Genomic DNA, 13,647 nt, shown 5'->3' on the forward strand with positions numbered 1-13,647 from the left:
AAAAAAAAAAAAAAAAAAAAGACAACTCTGAAGAGATAAAGTACAGAAATATGTAAAAACACAGATATATGTGTTTTAAGAAATAAAGGAAATAAGATTATAAGAGGTTAAAAATGTAAAGCTATAACAGGAATATTGATGGGTATCCATTTTACTTGATTAAGGCAAAGTTCAAATTTTTTATATTTAAACTGCAATGAATCTATGGTCAAGTTAGCAATGTGGCCTTGATTCTAAGCAGTATTTCACAGAAGACACAAATCTGATGTCCTTGTTTAATCTTCTCACCTAAATTAAAACTAAAGCTAAAACCTTCAATACAACAATCTATTTTTTTCACATTAGATTTCCTTCACGTCTCAACTATAGTAACAAAGAGTAAAAGATCAGACTGTGAAAGTAATTAAAATGGAAAATCACACACATAAAAAAGAAGAGCTATATGTAGTACTGCAATTAAGGGTTTCAAAAAGATACTCACATCTCTAATACAGTCTTAAGTTGTTCAAGTTTTGGCTTGTTTTCTTCAATTTCAGAATCATTATTTTGTCCAAGCTCCATAAGAAGCTGTCGTGCAATATCTAGCACTTCCTGTAAAATAAATTAACAGAAAATTGAATTTTTATGTAATTTCACCATTAAAAAATTTAAAACTAAACAAGAAAGCAAATATACTTGCCTGTAACTGTTTTGGTTTTTTGAGTTTTAATTTCCCTGATTTATAGCCATCACATTTTTCAAAAAGATCAAAAAATCTTATAAAAAAAGACAGAACACTGTTAGTCACTTGCAATAATTAATATTACCAATATATGTTTAAACTAACAAATAATATGTGATAAGCTATGGGACTAGAACTTGGGATCTAAGAATTTCAAGTACTGCGTTTCCTCTTTCACTATACATGTTGCTGCTCAACTTTGATTGATAAAACTTAGTACTTTCCTAAATGATACCAAACTAATAATCACCATACCACTTTTCAAAGTTTTTTCATGGAAACCAAACATACAATTATAGTTCATAATATTATATATTTTCTGAAGTCATTGCATACACATTGAAAGTTACTTGTGTCAACACATACTTAATGGTTCAGGGTTTTCAAATTTTATCATCTCCAAATCAAACACTAGATAGAAATAACAGAAACTTTCATTCTATGAATTTTCTTCTAAAAGGCTGAGGGATTACTCACTCTCAGAACGCAATACAAGAGAGTGATAAGCAAAGATTAAATGGAACATTTTTATGACAATAAATGAAAGCCAGGGCAGACTGATGATATTTATGAATATTGCCACAATAATTTTAGAAGCTAATGAACATATTTTAAATGGATTTTGCATGCATCCACTGGTTTAAATATAAATGGCCAAGAGAGGGTAGATAAAAGTTTTTCTATATGATATATTAATCAAAAGAGTTGACCACTTATCAGAAATCTTAAAACTATATCATGCATGTTAAATTATTCATCTTAAAACATACTTTTGATGCCTCACTTCCATTTTCATTTTTTGTTTTGGTGTTCGATCCCCATGACGTATAACAGCTATGACACATCTAAGTTCCATCCTAAAATGAAAAAATACCTATGTTCTTAATTCTCTAAAAAAGATTTGTGTTGTATAATTCAGATTAATATGAACATTTAGTCATTTATTTAGAGCCATCTTTTACCATTTCAAGAGCTTTCCCATGAAGAATAATACTTACAACTATCTAGTTTTAACTTTATGAAATCAAATTCAAAATGAACTTAAGAAGCTGGGGGGGGGGTGATATTAAGCTATATAATAGAATATAACCTTTTCTTCTCTAGAAATGGCTACCTTAACTCTGGGATAAAAGTAGACGGACTACAATTTCTGAGCTTTATTAAATATCTGCTCTGTAGCATTAGATCATTACAGACTGAGACTTCATTAAATCAAAATAAAACTTTACATGATGGTTGCTATATTTATATATTTGCTAAGTTTTGCCCATGTAAGGAAAACAAGTATTTAAAACTCAAATTACTGGAAGATAAAATCATCTTAGAAGCATGCTAGAATTAAGAGGTATAATCTAGTGTTTGCTGAAGTGTGAACTGCAGAACATAACCCTGCAGGATATCAACTGAGTTACCTGAAAAAATTTTATTTAACACTTCTGTGTTAAATCAGTATGAAAAATGCTGATTAAAAATAAAATTTGTTCCCCCTATCATCAGTACGTCTCAGGATATTTAACATGTTAATATAAATATCTAAGTTGTGAAAAAAAAGCATTCAGTCAACTGACATGAATTTAAAGGAATAATTTTCGGTAACAGAATGTTATGAAACATTTCGCAATACTGGTATAATTATGCAAGATATGACTTGAGAGAGCAAAAGTTGTAAGACCACTGTGAACCTTTAAGTAACACACCTATTGGTACCTTTTTTTATTTTTATGGCTTGATTAAACAATTCTATAATTATCCAGGCACGTTTCAGTAGTTTCTTTGTAACAATTAGTTGACCCTTATAAATACGTATAATCTACTCCTTTATCTTTAAGCTGAATCATATGAAATCATACACAGTAAAGTGTCTAATCATCATCCAGAAATGTAATTTCTATCCTAATAGCACAGATGACAAGGAAAACTCAATTTCTAAATGAAAACAATTCAGACTTACATAGTTCCAGATGTAGTTGGTACAATTGGGATATCTTCAGCTTCTAAGGGTATTGACCACGGAATATGAAATTGTGGAGCCAGTTCTCGCATTACAATATTTCTTCGAGACAAAAAAGAAAATATTTAAAATTAGTACATTTTAAGACAAAACTGGGTACTTAATGACAATGAGAGAGAATCGTAAGACTTAAACTATCTAGTGATTACATCACATAAAAAATAACCCACAGATTCAAATTCTGATCAAGAAAAAATAAAAATCAGTAGTTCTAAATTGATGTATTAGACACATCAATGGGATTTCACAAATTTGAGATTATTTGCTTTAGTTTTAAAATATCAATCAGCATTGGATTCAAAGAAATCACTACAATTACATCATATCTAATTACATACATTCTGAAATTCAAGATTGTCTCTTCTGTGTGGCTACTGATAAGTTCTTATCAGTTTATTGAACACCTAAAATGCTACTATAAATATTGTGTTCATCTTAACAAATCACTATTATACCAGAAGGGTTAAAAATGGAAAATGTTTACTTTTGGTTTTGTTTAAATTTAGCATTTATTTATGCTAAAATTTAGTAAACTCTCCCTAACATCACTTTAAGGGTAAGTTTGTAAATCTTTGAAACATACTATGGGTTAAATGTTCTTAATCTGAAAATCTGAAATCCAAAACACTTCTGGTCCCAAGCATTGTGGATAAGGGATACTTAACCAGTAAAAAAGCTAGCTCCAATTATAGAACATTTTTTAATGTAAGTTTCCTATGGATTTGTCATATATACCTGGAAATGTCTTAAAAATAGTTATTGCCTTGCTAGTCTTCTGAATCAAAGTATAAAGAAAACAGGTTGAAGAATATAAAAATGGCATTTCTACCTACAATAATTTTTTTACATTCACTTGACAGTCTTATGAAAATATCAAGTAACATATGCTTGTAGAATGAATTGTCATGCAAAAGAGTCATGAATTCTAAATATTTCTATTTTACTCTGTTTATTTATTTCATGAATGTTAATTTTGTCCATTAAGTGGAAGAAAACCTTTTCCACTGTAGTTACATGGCAAAAATTTGAGGAATAATGTATTCTAACAAATAAACTTTTGACTAATAATCAACATGTTATAGTATTTGTAAACATATGAAGTTAAAGGTTTTCATCTATACTGATCATAAATTAATCTGTCTTTGATAAGCCAGAGTATAATTCAGGATCTGGCATAGTCTTCGGGGGTGTCATTTTATGAACACTGATCTTTACTCTAGAAGGCTTAAAAAACCTGACCATTTAATGTTAACAGTTATTTGGTTTCTGAAAAACTAGTATATGAAGGTAAAAAGAAAATTTAAAAAATTCTTACCCAAGTATTTTGCACAGTCATCATAATACTTCATGGAATTTTTCACAAAACTGAAGCCATTGACATCACAGACATAGGACTGTCCATTGGCCCGTAATAAATCAAAGCCACAAACTGTTTGCTATTTAAAATAAATTATAAACTTTAAGGTTTTATTTAAATTATTAAGATTCACAGTTTTCTAGTCCTATCAGAACATATCAAATTTTATAAATGCTTAAAAGTATATTACTATATATTGGTTTACTTCACAATAAGAAATGAAAGAAATTATTTATTTGTAACTTGAGTACTCTGAAAATACATTATAGAGGCTATATGATTATTTAAGTCTTTTATCATAAAGTAGATGTAGAACAATAATGCATAGGCAGCTAGAGAGGCCCCAAAATAATATATTCTATCACAAAGTTCTTCAATTAACATCTAATTTAAAAACAAAAGCAAAATTGTTAAAGGATCTGAAAAAAACAACAAACAAAAAACAAAAAACTTGGCACTAGCAGAAATTACATCATGTTAATCAAAAAAAAAAAAAAAAAAAGAGGGAGGGCGGACATGGAGAACAGTTTTGAGGACATATTCCAGAGGAAATCCTGTGATCTGTTTTGTTTGGTTTTGAGAGGTAGTGTCGCTCTGTCACCCACGCTGGAGTGCAGTGGCACAATCTTGGCTCACCGCAACCTCCACTTCCCAGGTTCAAGGAATTCTTGTGCCTCAGTCACCCGAGTAGCTAGGACTACAGGCGTGTGCCACCACACCAGGCTAATTTTTGTATTTTTTAGTAGGGACAGGGTTTTGCTATGTTAGCCAGGTGGGTCTGGGGTTCCTGGCCTCAAGTAATCCACCTACCTTAGCAACCACAAAGTGCTGGGATTACGGGTGTGAGGCACCACACCCAGTCGAAATCCTGTGATCTTTTAAACCCCCAATACCACGTATTCGTGAACACCTGTAATAAATTTACTTTATTTGGGAGAAGAAAATGGCCAAAAGGCGTGAATTTGCTACTCAGGCTCTAAGAACCTTCTGATCTAACATTTGATGTTCAATCATCAGGTATTAGTAGAATGTGATTTTTTGTCACAGCTTTCAGAATCCTGGCATAATAAAAGGATTTCTATAAAGCTATTAAAACTTATGTACAGGCTAACATTCCTTCCATGAAAGATAGGTCAAATTATTAAGGCACAAAGTAATTCTTTATTGTTTAATAGCCAGTAACATATACTAGCCTTTAGGTTATAGATCCAAGCCAAGATTTCAAAAAGGTAAAATTTTTATCCTTCATTAAATGAAGGTTTTACTATTTCTATTTAAATCTTTACTATGCAGTAGTTAGGAAGAAACCTAACAATATAGATTGAGAGAATTAGTCAAATGTCAAAAGTAAAAAAGTTTTTTTTAAGAAATGTTTTTGTCTGGGTGCAGTGGCTCACACCTGTAATCCCAGCACTTTGGGAAGCTGAGGTGGGCAGATCACGAAGTCAGGAGTTTGAGATGAGCCTGGCCAACATGGAGAAACCCCTCTCTACTAAAATACAAAATTAGCCGGGTGTGGTGGTGGGTGCCTGTAATCCCAGCTACTCTGGAGACTGAAGCAGGAGAATAGTTTGAACCCGGTCGTGCCACTGCACTCCAGCCGGGGCGACAGCAAGACTCTGTCTCAAAAAAAAAAAAAAAAAAAAAAAAAAAAGAAAGATATGTTTTTATATTGTTTTCATGAACATCTTTTATCATATATTAGGCCAAAGAATCAATTGCCAAGGCTAGACCACTGAGAACTGTTTTCATTTAACAAAAAAACTTACCAATTATATGAAAGTAACACTTAAAGCCAGTTTCAAAAAGTACACTAGACAATAACCCTAAAACACTGATTAGTTGAGTCATTTCTGTAATTTTAATTTCTGAATAAATTGACCAGGTTTTCTTTTATATAATACAAAAGAATATACTGGCAGTACAAGAATCCCTTGAAAAATAACATGAACCATTCAGATGTATTAATTACTTTCTCAGTTTACTTCCCCAATTATATGTATAATGTCTTAGTCAAAAGCACCAATAATGTTTTAGTCAAAAAAGAAAATTAGAATTTACCTTTATAAGGATCTATAGATTTGTATAACATCTTACCTTAAAAGCAAGGCAGACTTTCCAAGCAATTAATTTCTCTCGTGCATTGAGAATAACAGGATATCTTACTTCTTTTCCTTCACTGTCTCGTTCCACCTTGCCATCAAGTGCTGGAGATTTTCGAGCTTCAGCATGGGCGTAATCTGGACCCACTGTATAAACCTTTCAAAAATGTTAAATAAATGTATAAATACATATATGTGTGTGTGTGTGTGTGTGTGTGTGTGTGTGTGTGTAACCAGCAGACAACAAATCCAATGAAAAAAATAACTAAAAACTAGTTCCGAATCCAGGCTATTAGACACATCTTTTTATTTTACATGCCCAAATTTTCAGTTCATTGGGAAAGGTTGTAAGTAATCATTATATGGCAAAATTGGTAGAGTAAAGTTTCATTCTCTATAGAGAACTATTATACTGAGCATTATGAGGGAATACTAGGATGTATACAATGTGATCGCTGTCTTCAAATTGTTTTAGTTTAACAAATGAGAGATGCAAATATTATAGGAAAAAAAAAATCCCAAAAGAAAATATTTAAAAGGCTGAGGGTATGAATCTGAGTGCAGATAAGAGAAGAAAAGTAAAAGAAAGAGGCATGAACACTATAATGTATTCAGGTATTGGCAAGTTATCTGATATAGTTTATACTGTAAGAAATGAGGTTTATAAGACAAACAGAGGACAGACTGAAATATCTTGTATGGCAGGATTATGAATCTGGTTATTATCCTGTGGTCAATAAGGATCCACTAGAGAATTTTTAAGGATTCATACTCAGATTTATACTTTAGAAAACATTCCGGTTAGAGAGAGAATGGCTGAAGGTAAAGCAATTAAGACCTTATTTGTCACGAACTAAAATGACAGACATGTTTTATATCACATCACAGTTGTCACAGATCTCAAAACCTCACTTACACTAATCACTGCTTGGAATCTGTGATGGTTATTAGACCTTTATCCCTGGTATCTTATTATTCAATGCCCCTTTAAAGACTTATGATGTATAACACAAAGTTGGTTTTTAAATATTTTATTATATTTGAATAAAATTTGTCTCCATCATAATCTTACATGTTTAAAGCATTTAAAAACACTACTCTTAAAAAAGAGTCCATAGGCTTCAGACTGCTAAAGATATTGATGGTACAAAACATGAGGAATCCCTAATCAAAAAGAAAGAGATCCTGAATAAAGGTTAGATACAGTTAAAGATTAACTTCTTTTTCTGATATCATTGGTAAACTTGAAATATAAAACTAAAATCTATTTTAATCAATCCTACCTTAACATCAGTACCATCTGTGGGCATAAACTCTTCATATATATATGAGCCTGTTTTTCGTACATTGCTTTCTGGAGAATAAACACTACTTCTACTTCCAATCTGAAAACAAAAGATGTCCATCGATATAAAAAAGCAAATTATTTCCCTCATTTTTATGATAAAATGACAGTTTATTAACCATCTATTTCCATCTTAGACATTTTCAAATACATTTTTAATCCACAAATAATTAACAAAACTTACTATATAGTTGGCACTACAGTAGTCTCTATTGTTACCATAACTTACATATTAAAGAGTATAGAAATACAATGAACAGTAAGAGTTATGTTCCTAAGATTCATCCAGGTTGCTGCATGTAAGCTTGTTCATTTTTACTACTCTAGAATTTTCCACTGTATAAATACACCAGAATTTATCCATTCTCCTATCAATGTATGTTTAGGTTGTTTTCCAAGCTTTGGTGATTACAACGTTGCTTTCAACATTCTTATGTGTCGCAACAGCAAACATGTATGAGTGTTCCTAAGGTATATAATAAAAGTGGAACTGCTCGGTGATAGAATGTGCTCATATTCAACTTGTGAAGATAATGAAAACTCTTTATCAACTATTTTAACAATGTAGGGTCTCATCAGCAATGTGTAAGTTTTCACTGTTCTACATCCTTGTTTACACTTGTTACTGTTAGGCTTCTTAATATCTGCTACTTTAATGGATGTTAAAATGGTATCTCACCGTGTTCTTAATTTGAATTTCCATCAATTTTTATACATGTATATGCATTTTACATTCTGATACATTGCTAAATTATGTTAAGAGGCTACATTACTTTGTATTTCTGCCAACAGTGTTTGCCCTTGTGCTTATTTCTCAACTAGCTCAATATTTTTTATCATTGTCAATCCAAAAAGTAATACAATGTCATTATATCTAGATTTGATTTGCATTTATTTTATTATGAGTATAATTAAGTGTACTTTCATGTATGTAAAGTTATCAGTGTTACTTTTCTACGAGCTGTTATTTTCTGGGCCATTATTCTAAAAGACTGCTACTGCTTAAGTGAATTTCTAGTTTGACAGATATACAAAATGGGAAGGAAAAGAAAAGTCAAGTATCTTTCCTGGCATTCTGCAGGCAGAAATTCTGCTTAACATTAAATAACTAAAATGATGCCATGCCTTTCTAACAAAGTATATCAGTTTTATAAATTTACCTCTAAATGATACATTTTCAAGAGGTCAATATTTAATCATAATTAAATGCTTGATTGCTTTTAATAACACTTACACAACAATGTATAAAGAAGAGTATTCATACAAAACTTACAAAGGTTTTACCTTTCTAAAGAGTCTTTGACTTCCACCACCAGCAGAAGTTGGGTAATAAATGTAAACATTGTGATCTTCTGCACTGACTGGCTTTTCTACAAATGGCTTTTGAAAAATTTCCCCATTTACTTCTACATGATCTTCCCCTTCAATCAGATTACATTCTATAAAACAAACATGATTGCAAGAAATATCACATATTCTTATTATATTATCAGGAAACCACATTATTATCAAAGACTTTTTTACTAAAAGACCATAGATGTAAATTTGGATAATGTACTCAGTTGACTTTAATTATACATGTTTATGTAAATAACATATGCCAACGTTTATGATATATATGGCATTAAAAGCTATAGTTCTTCAAAATTTTACAGACTTACCATTTCACACTACCACACCACAGAATTCAAAGTTAGACGTGAAATTATTATATCAAGACTGAGAAGTAACTCAAGAATGTCACCATCTTCTGAAAACTGTTTGAGATTATTCGTATCACAGATATCATAAAACATGAAGTTATTTAAGTTAGAAAGTAACTCATATGCAAAGTATGCCAGTTCAATTAGAAAGTTAAATTTTTACCTCTAGACAAGAAAAGTTTCCTGCTTCAGATGATGATTACTTTATATCTTTTTTAAATGTTATTTTTAATCATCATGGGTACATAGTAGTATATATTTATGCAGTCCATGTGAAATTCTGATACAGGCATACAATGGTCTAATAATCAAATTGGAATAGTTGGGGTATTCACCATCTCAAACATTTATCATTTCTTTGTGTTAGGAACATTCTAATTTCACTCTTAGTTATTTCAAAATATAAAATAAATTATTGTGAACTACAGTCACCCTATTGTGCTACTAAATACTGGATCTTATTCATTCTATATAACTGTATTTTATACTCACTAACCATCCTCACTTTATCCCCATCATCCTTGCAACCCTTCCCTCCAGTAACAATTATTCTATGCTCAAGCTCTAAGAGTTCATCTTTTTTTCTAAAGCTCCCACACGTGAAAACATGCAATATTTCTTTCTTGCCTGGCTTATTTCACTTAACATAAGACTTCCAGTTTCATCCACGTTGTTGCAAATGACAGGATTTCATTCTTTTTATGGCTGAATAGTATACCATTGTCTATAGGTACCACATTTTCTTAATCCATCCATTAATGGACCCTTAGGTTGTTTCTATACTGGCTATTCCAAGTGGTGCTGCAATACACATGAGTGCAAATATCTCTTCAATATACTGATTTCCTCTTTTTTTGGACATATACTCAGCAGTGAGATTGCAAGATCATATGGTAGCTCTATTTTTAGTTTTTTGAGGAACCTCCATTCTATTCTCAATAGTGGTTTTACTAATTTATATTCCCACCAACAGTATTCCCTTTCTCCACATCCTCACAAACATTTCTTATTGTTTGTCTTCTTGATAAAAGCCATTTTAACTGGGATGAGTTGATATTTCATTATAGATTTGATGTGCATTTCTCTGATGATTGGTGACGTTGAGCATATTTTCATATACCTATTGGTCATTTGTATGTCTTCCTTTAAGAAAAATCTGTTCAAATCTTTGCCCATATTTTAATTAGATTGTTTTTTTCCTATAGAGCTGTTTGAGCTTCTTATATATTCTGGTTACTAGTCCCTTGTCAAATGGGTAGTTTACAAATATTTTCCCCCATTCTGTGGACTGTCTCTTCACTGTATTATTTCCTTTGCTGTGCAGAAGCTTTTCATGTTGATGTGATCCCATTAGCACATTTTTGCTTTGGTTGCCTGGGTTTCTGAGGTCTTACTCAAGAAACATTTGCCCAGATCAATATCCTGGAGTGTTTCTACAATGTTTTCTTCTAGTAGTTGCATATTTTCAGGTCTTAGATTTAAGTATTTAACCCATTTTGATTATGTATATAGAGAAAGATAGGGGCCTAATTTGATCCTGCATATAGATATCAAGTTTTCCCAACACTACTTACTGAAGAGACTGTCCTTTCCGCAGTGGACATTCTGGTCAACTTTGTCGAAAATGAGTTAATTGCAAATGTATGTATTTCTTTCTGGATTCTGGATTCTGTTCCCTTGGTCTATGTTTCGATGCCAGTACCATCCTGTTTTGGTTACTATAGCTTTGTAGTGTAACTTAAAGTCAAATATTGTGATTCCTCTAGTTTTGTTGTTTTTGCTCAGGCTGGCTATGACTATTCTGAGTCTTTTGTGGTTCCATATAAATTTTAGTATTTTTTTTCTATGTCTGTGAAGAATGTCTTTGGTATTCTGACTACATTGAATCTGCAGACAGTTTTGGGTAGTATGGCAATTTTAACAATACTGATTATTTCAATCTATGAAAATGGAGTATTTTTCCATTTTTTGTGTGTTCTCTTCAATTTCTTTCATCAGCATTTTATGGTTTTCATTGTAGAAGAGATTTTTCATTTCTTTAAGTGAATTCCTAGGTATTTAATTTATCTGTAGCTATTGTAAATGGCATTACTTTTTTTTTTTTTTTTTTGGTTTCTTTTCCAGATTGTTTGCTGTTCGCATATAGAAATGCTATGGATTTTTGTAAGTTCATATTGTATCCTGCAACTTTACTGAACTTGTTCTAATAGTTTTGTGGTAGAGATTCTAGGATTTTCTAACCATAAGATCATATCACCTATAAACAAGGATAATTTAACTCCTTTCTTTTCAATTTGGATGCCCTTTATTTCCTTCTCTTCCCTAATTTCTCTGGCTATAATTTCCAGTACTAAGTTGAATAAAAGAGATGAAAGTAGACATCTTTGTCTTGTTCCAAGTCTTAGAGGAAATATTTTCACTTTTTCCCTGTTCAGTATGATGTTAGCTGTGGGTTGGTCATATAGGCCTTTTATCATAAAGAGGTAAGTTCATTCCATACCCAGTGTTTTGAGAGATTTTATCATGAAGGGATGTTTAATTTTATCAAATGCTTTTTCTCCATCAACTGAAATGATCATATGTAGACAGTATAGAGTTGGGTCTTATTTTTTAATCCATTTTGCAACTCTATGTCTTTTGATGCAAGAATTTAGCCCATTTACATTCATGTTATTATTGATAGGTAAAGACTTGCTTCTGCTATTTTGGTATTTGTTTTCTGAGGTTTTTATTTTTTTGTCCTCCCTTCCTTCCTTCCTGTATTCCTTTGTGGGAAAGTGATTTTCTGCCTGGGCATGATGGCCCCCAGCACGTCAGGAGTCTAAGACAGGACGACCACATGAGCCAAGGAGTTTTGAAACCAGCCTGGGCTACACAGTGAGACCCTGTCCCTACAAAAAATAATTACTTGGACATGGTGGCTTGTGTTTGTAGTCCCAGCTACTCAGGAAGCTGAAGTGGGAGAATCACTAGGGAGTAGAGGCTATAGTGAAAAATGATTACGCCACTTCACTCCAACATGGGTGAAATACCATTATGCCACTTCACTCCTACATGGGTGAAGAGCAAGACCCTGTCTCAAATACATATATATGTATGTAATTCTCTCTGGTAGTATGTTTTAATTTCTTTGTATTTTTTGTGTACCTGTTATAGGTTGTGATTACCATAAGGCTTACAAAAAACATTTTATTACCAATTATTTTAAATTGATGACAACTCTGATTCCAAAGAAAAGAAAAGAAAGAGAAAATTTTAAAACTCTACATTTTAACTCCATTTTGCCCATCCATGTTTTGGCTTTTTGTTCGCTCTATTTTTATGTTTCTACACTCCTAAGAAGTTGTTGTAGTTATTATTTCTGATAGGTTTGCCTTTTAGCCTTCCTATGAAATATATAAGAGGTTTGTACACCACAATGACAGTGTTAGAATATTATGTACTTATCTGTGTACTTACTATTACCAGTGAGTTTTACATGTTAAGATGATTTCTTGAATTTTTTTTTTTTTTTTTTTTTAGATGGAGTCTTCCTCAGTCACCCAGGCTGGAGTGCAGTGGCACGATCTTGGCTTGCTGCAAGCTCCGCCTCCTGGGTTCACGCCATTCTCCTGCCTCAACCTCCTGAGTAGCTGGGACTACAGGCACCTGCCACCAAGCCCAGCTAATTTTTTTTTTGTATTTTTAGTACAGACAGGGTCTCACCATGTTAGCCAGGATGGTCTCGATCTTTTGACCTCGTGATCCACCAGCCTCAGCCTCCCAAAGTGCTGGGATTACAGGCATGAGCCACTGCGCCTGGCCCAGATGATTTCTAATTGTTAATGTATTTTTCTATCAGATTGATGAACTCCTTTTAGCATTTCCTGTAAAACATTTCCTTAGAGACTCTGTAAGATCTTTTTCCTATCCTATCCTATAAGGATAGGAAATTCCAGGATATTCCAGGTAATTCATGAATCCCTCAGCTTTTGTTTAGTAAAATATATTATGTCTTCATGTTTGAAGGATAATTTTGCTGAATAGAATATTCTAGGTTCGAAGTTTTTTTTTCCTTCAATACTTTGAATGCCATCACGCTCTCTCCTAGCCTATAAGATTTCTGCTTAGATGTCAGCTGCCAGGTGTATCAGAGCTTCTTTAAATGTTATATACATCTATTCTCTGGGTGCTTTAAGGATCTTTGTTTATCCTTGACTTTTGAGAGTTTGATTAATATATGTCTTATTTGGGTTAAATCTTCATATTCTTCTATGACCTATGGATATTCATATCTTTCTTTAGGTTTGGAAAGTTGTTATTGTTTCTTTCAATAAACTTTCTACCATGATCTCTCTATGTTCTCTTTAAGAGCACTAATTATTGGATTTGTCCCTTTGAGACTATTTTTAAGATATACATATATATA

The 13,647-nt window shown here is 32.1% G+C and overlaps 1 protein-coding gene across 2 annotated transcripts in view; it reads right to left on the reverse strand.

Annotated features, from left to right (window-relative positions):
* Positions 1–13,647, reverse strand: part of PPIP5K2 (diphosphoinositol pentakisphosphate kinase 2) — a 79,884-nt gene that overhangs the window by 48,758 nt on the left and 17,479 nt on the right. For both annotated transcript variants that reach the window (XM_017869156.1, XM_017869157.1), the window contains 8 exons: positions 8,821–8,975; positions 7,475–7,576; positions 6,187–6,348; positions 4,048–4,168; positions 2,673–2,775; positions 1,492–1,578; positions 680–755; positions 482–591 (listed from right to left, as the gene is read on the reverse strand). In XM_017869156.1, the coding sequence (XP_017724645.1) occupies positions 482–591; positions 680–755; positions 1,492–1,578; positions 2,673–2,775; positions 4,048–4,168; positions 6,187–6,348; positions 7,475–7,576; positions 8,821–8,975 (916 nt within the window). The remainder of the gene's footprint in view (positions 1–481; positions 592–679; positions 756–1,491; positions 1,579–2,672; positions 2,776–4,047; positions 4,169–6,186; positions 6,349–7,474; positions 7,577–8,820; positions 8,976–13,647) is intronic.

This window comes from Rhinopithecus bieti, unplaced genomic scaffold (assembly GCF_001698545.2).
Source record: "Rhinopithecus bieti isolate Rb0 unplaced genomic scaffold, ASM169854v2 scaffold_4104, whole genome shotgun sequence".
Lineage (NCBI taxonomy): Eukaryota > Metazoa > Chordata > Mammalia > Primates > Cercopithecidae > Rhinopithecus > Rhinopithecus bieti.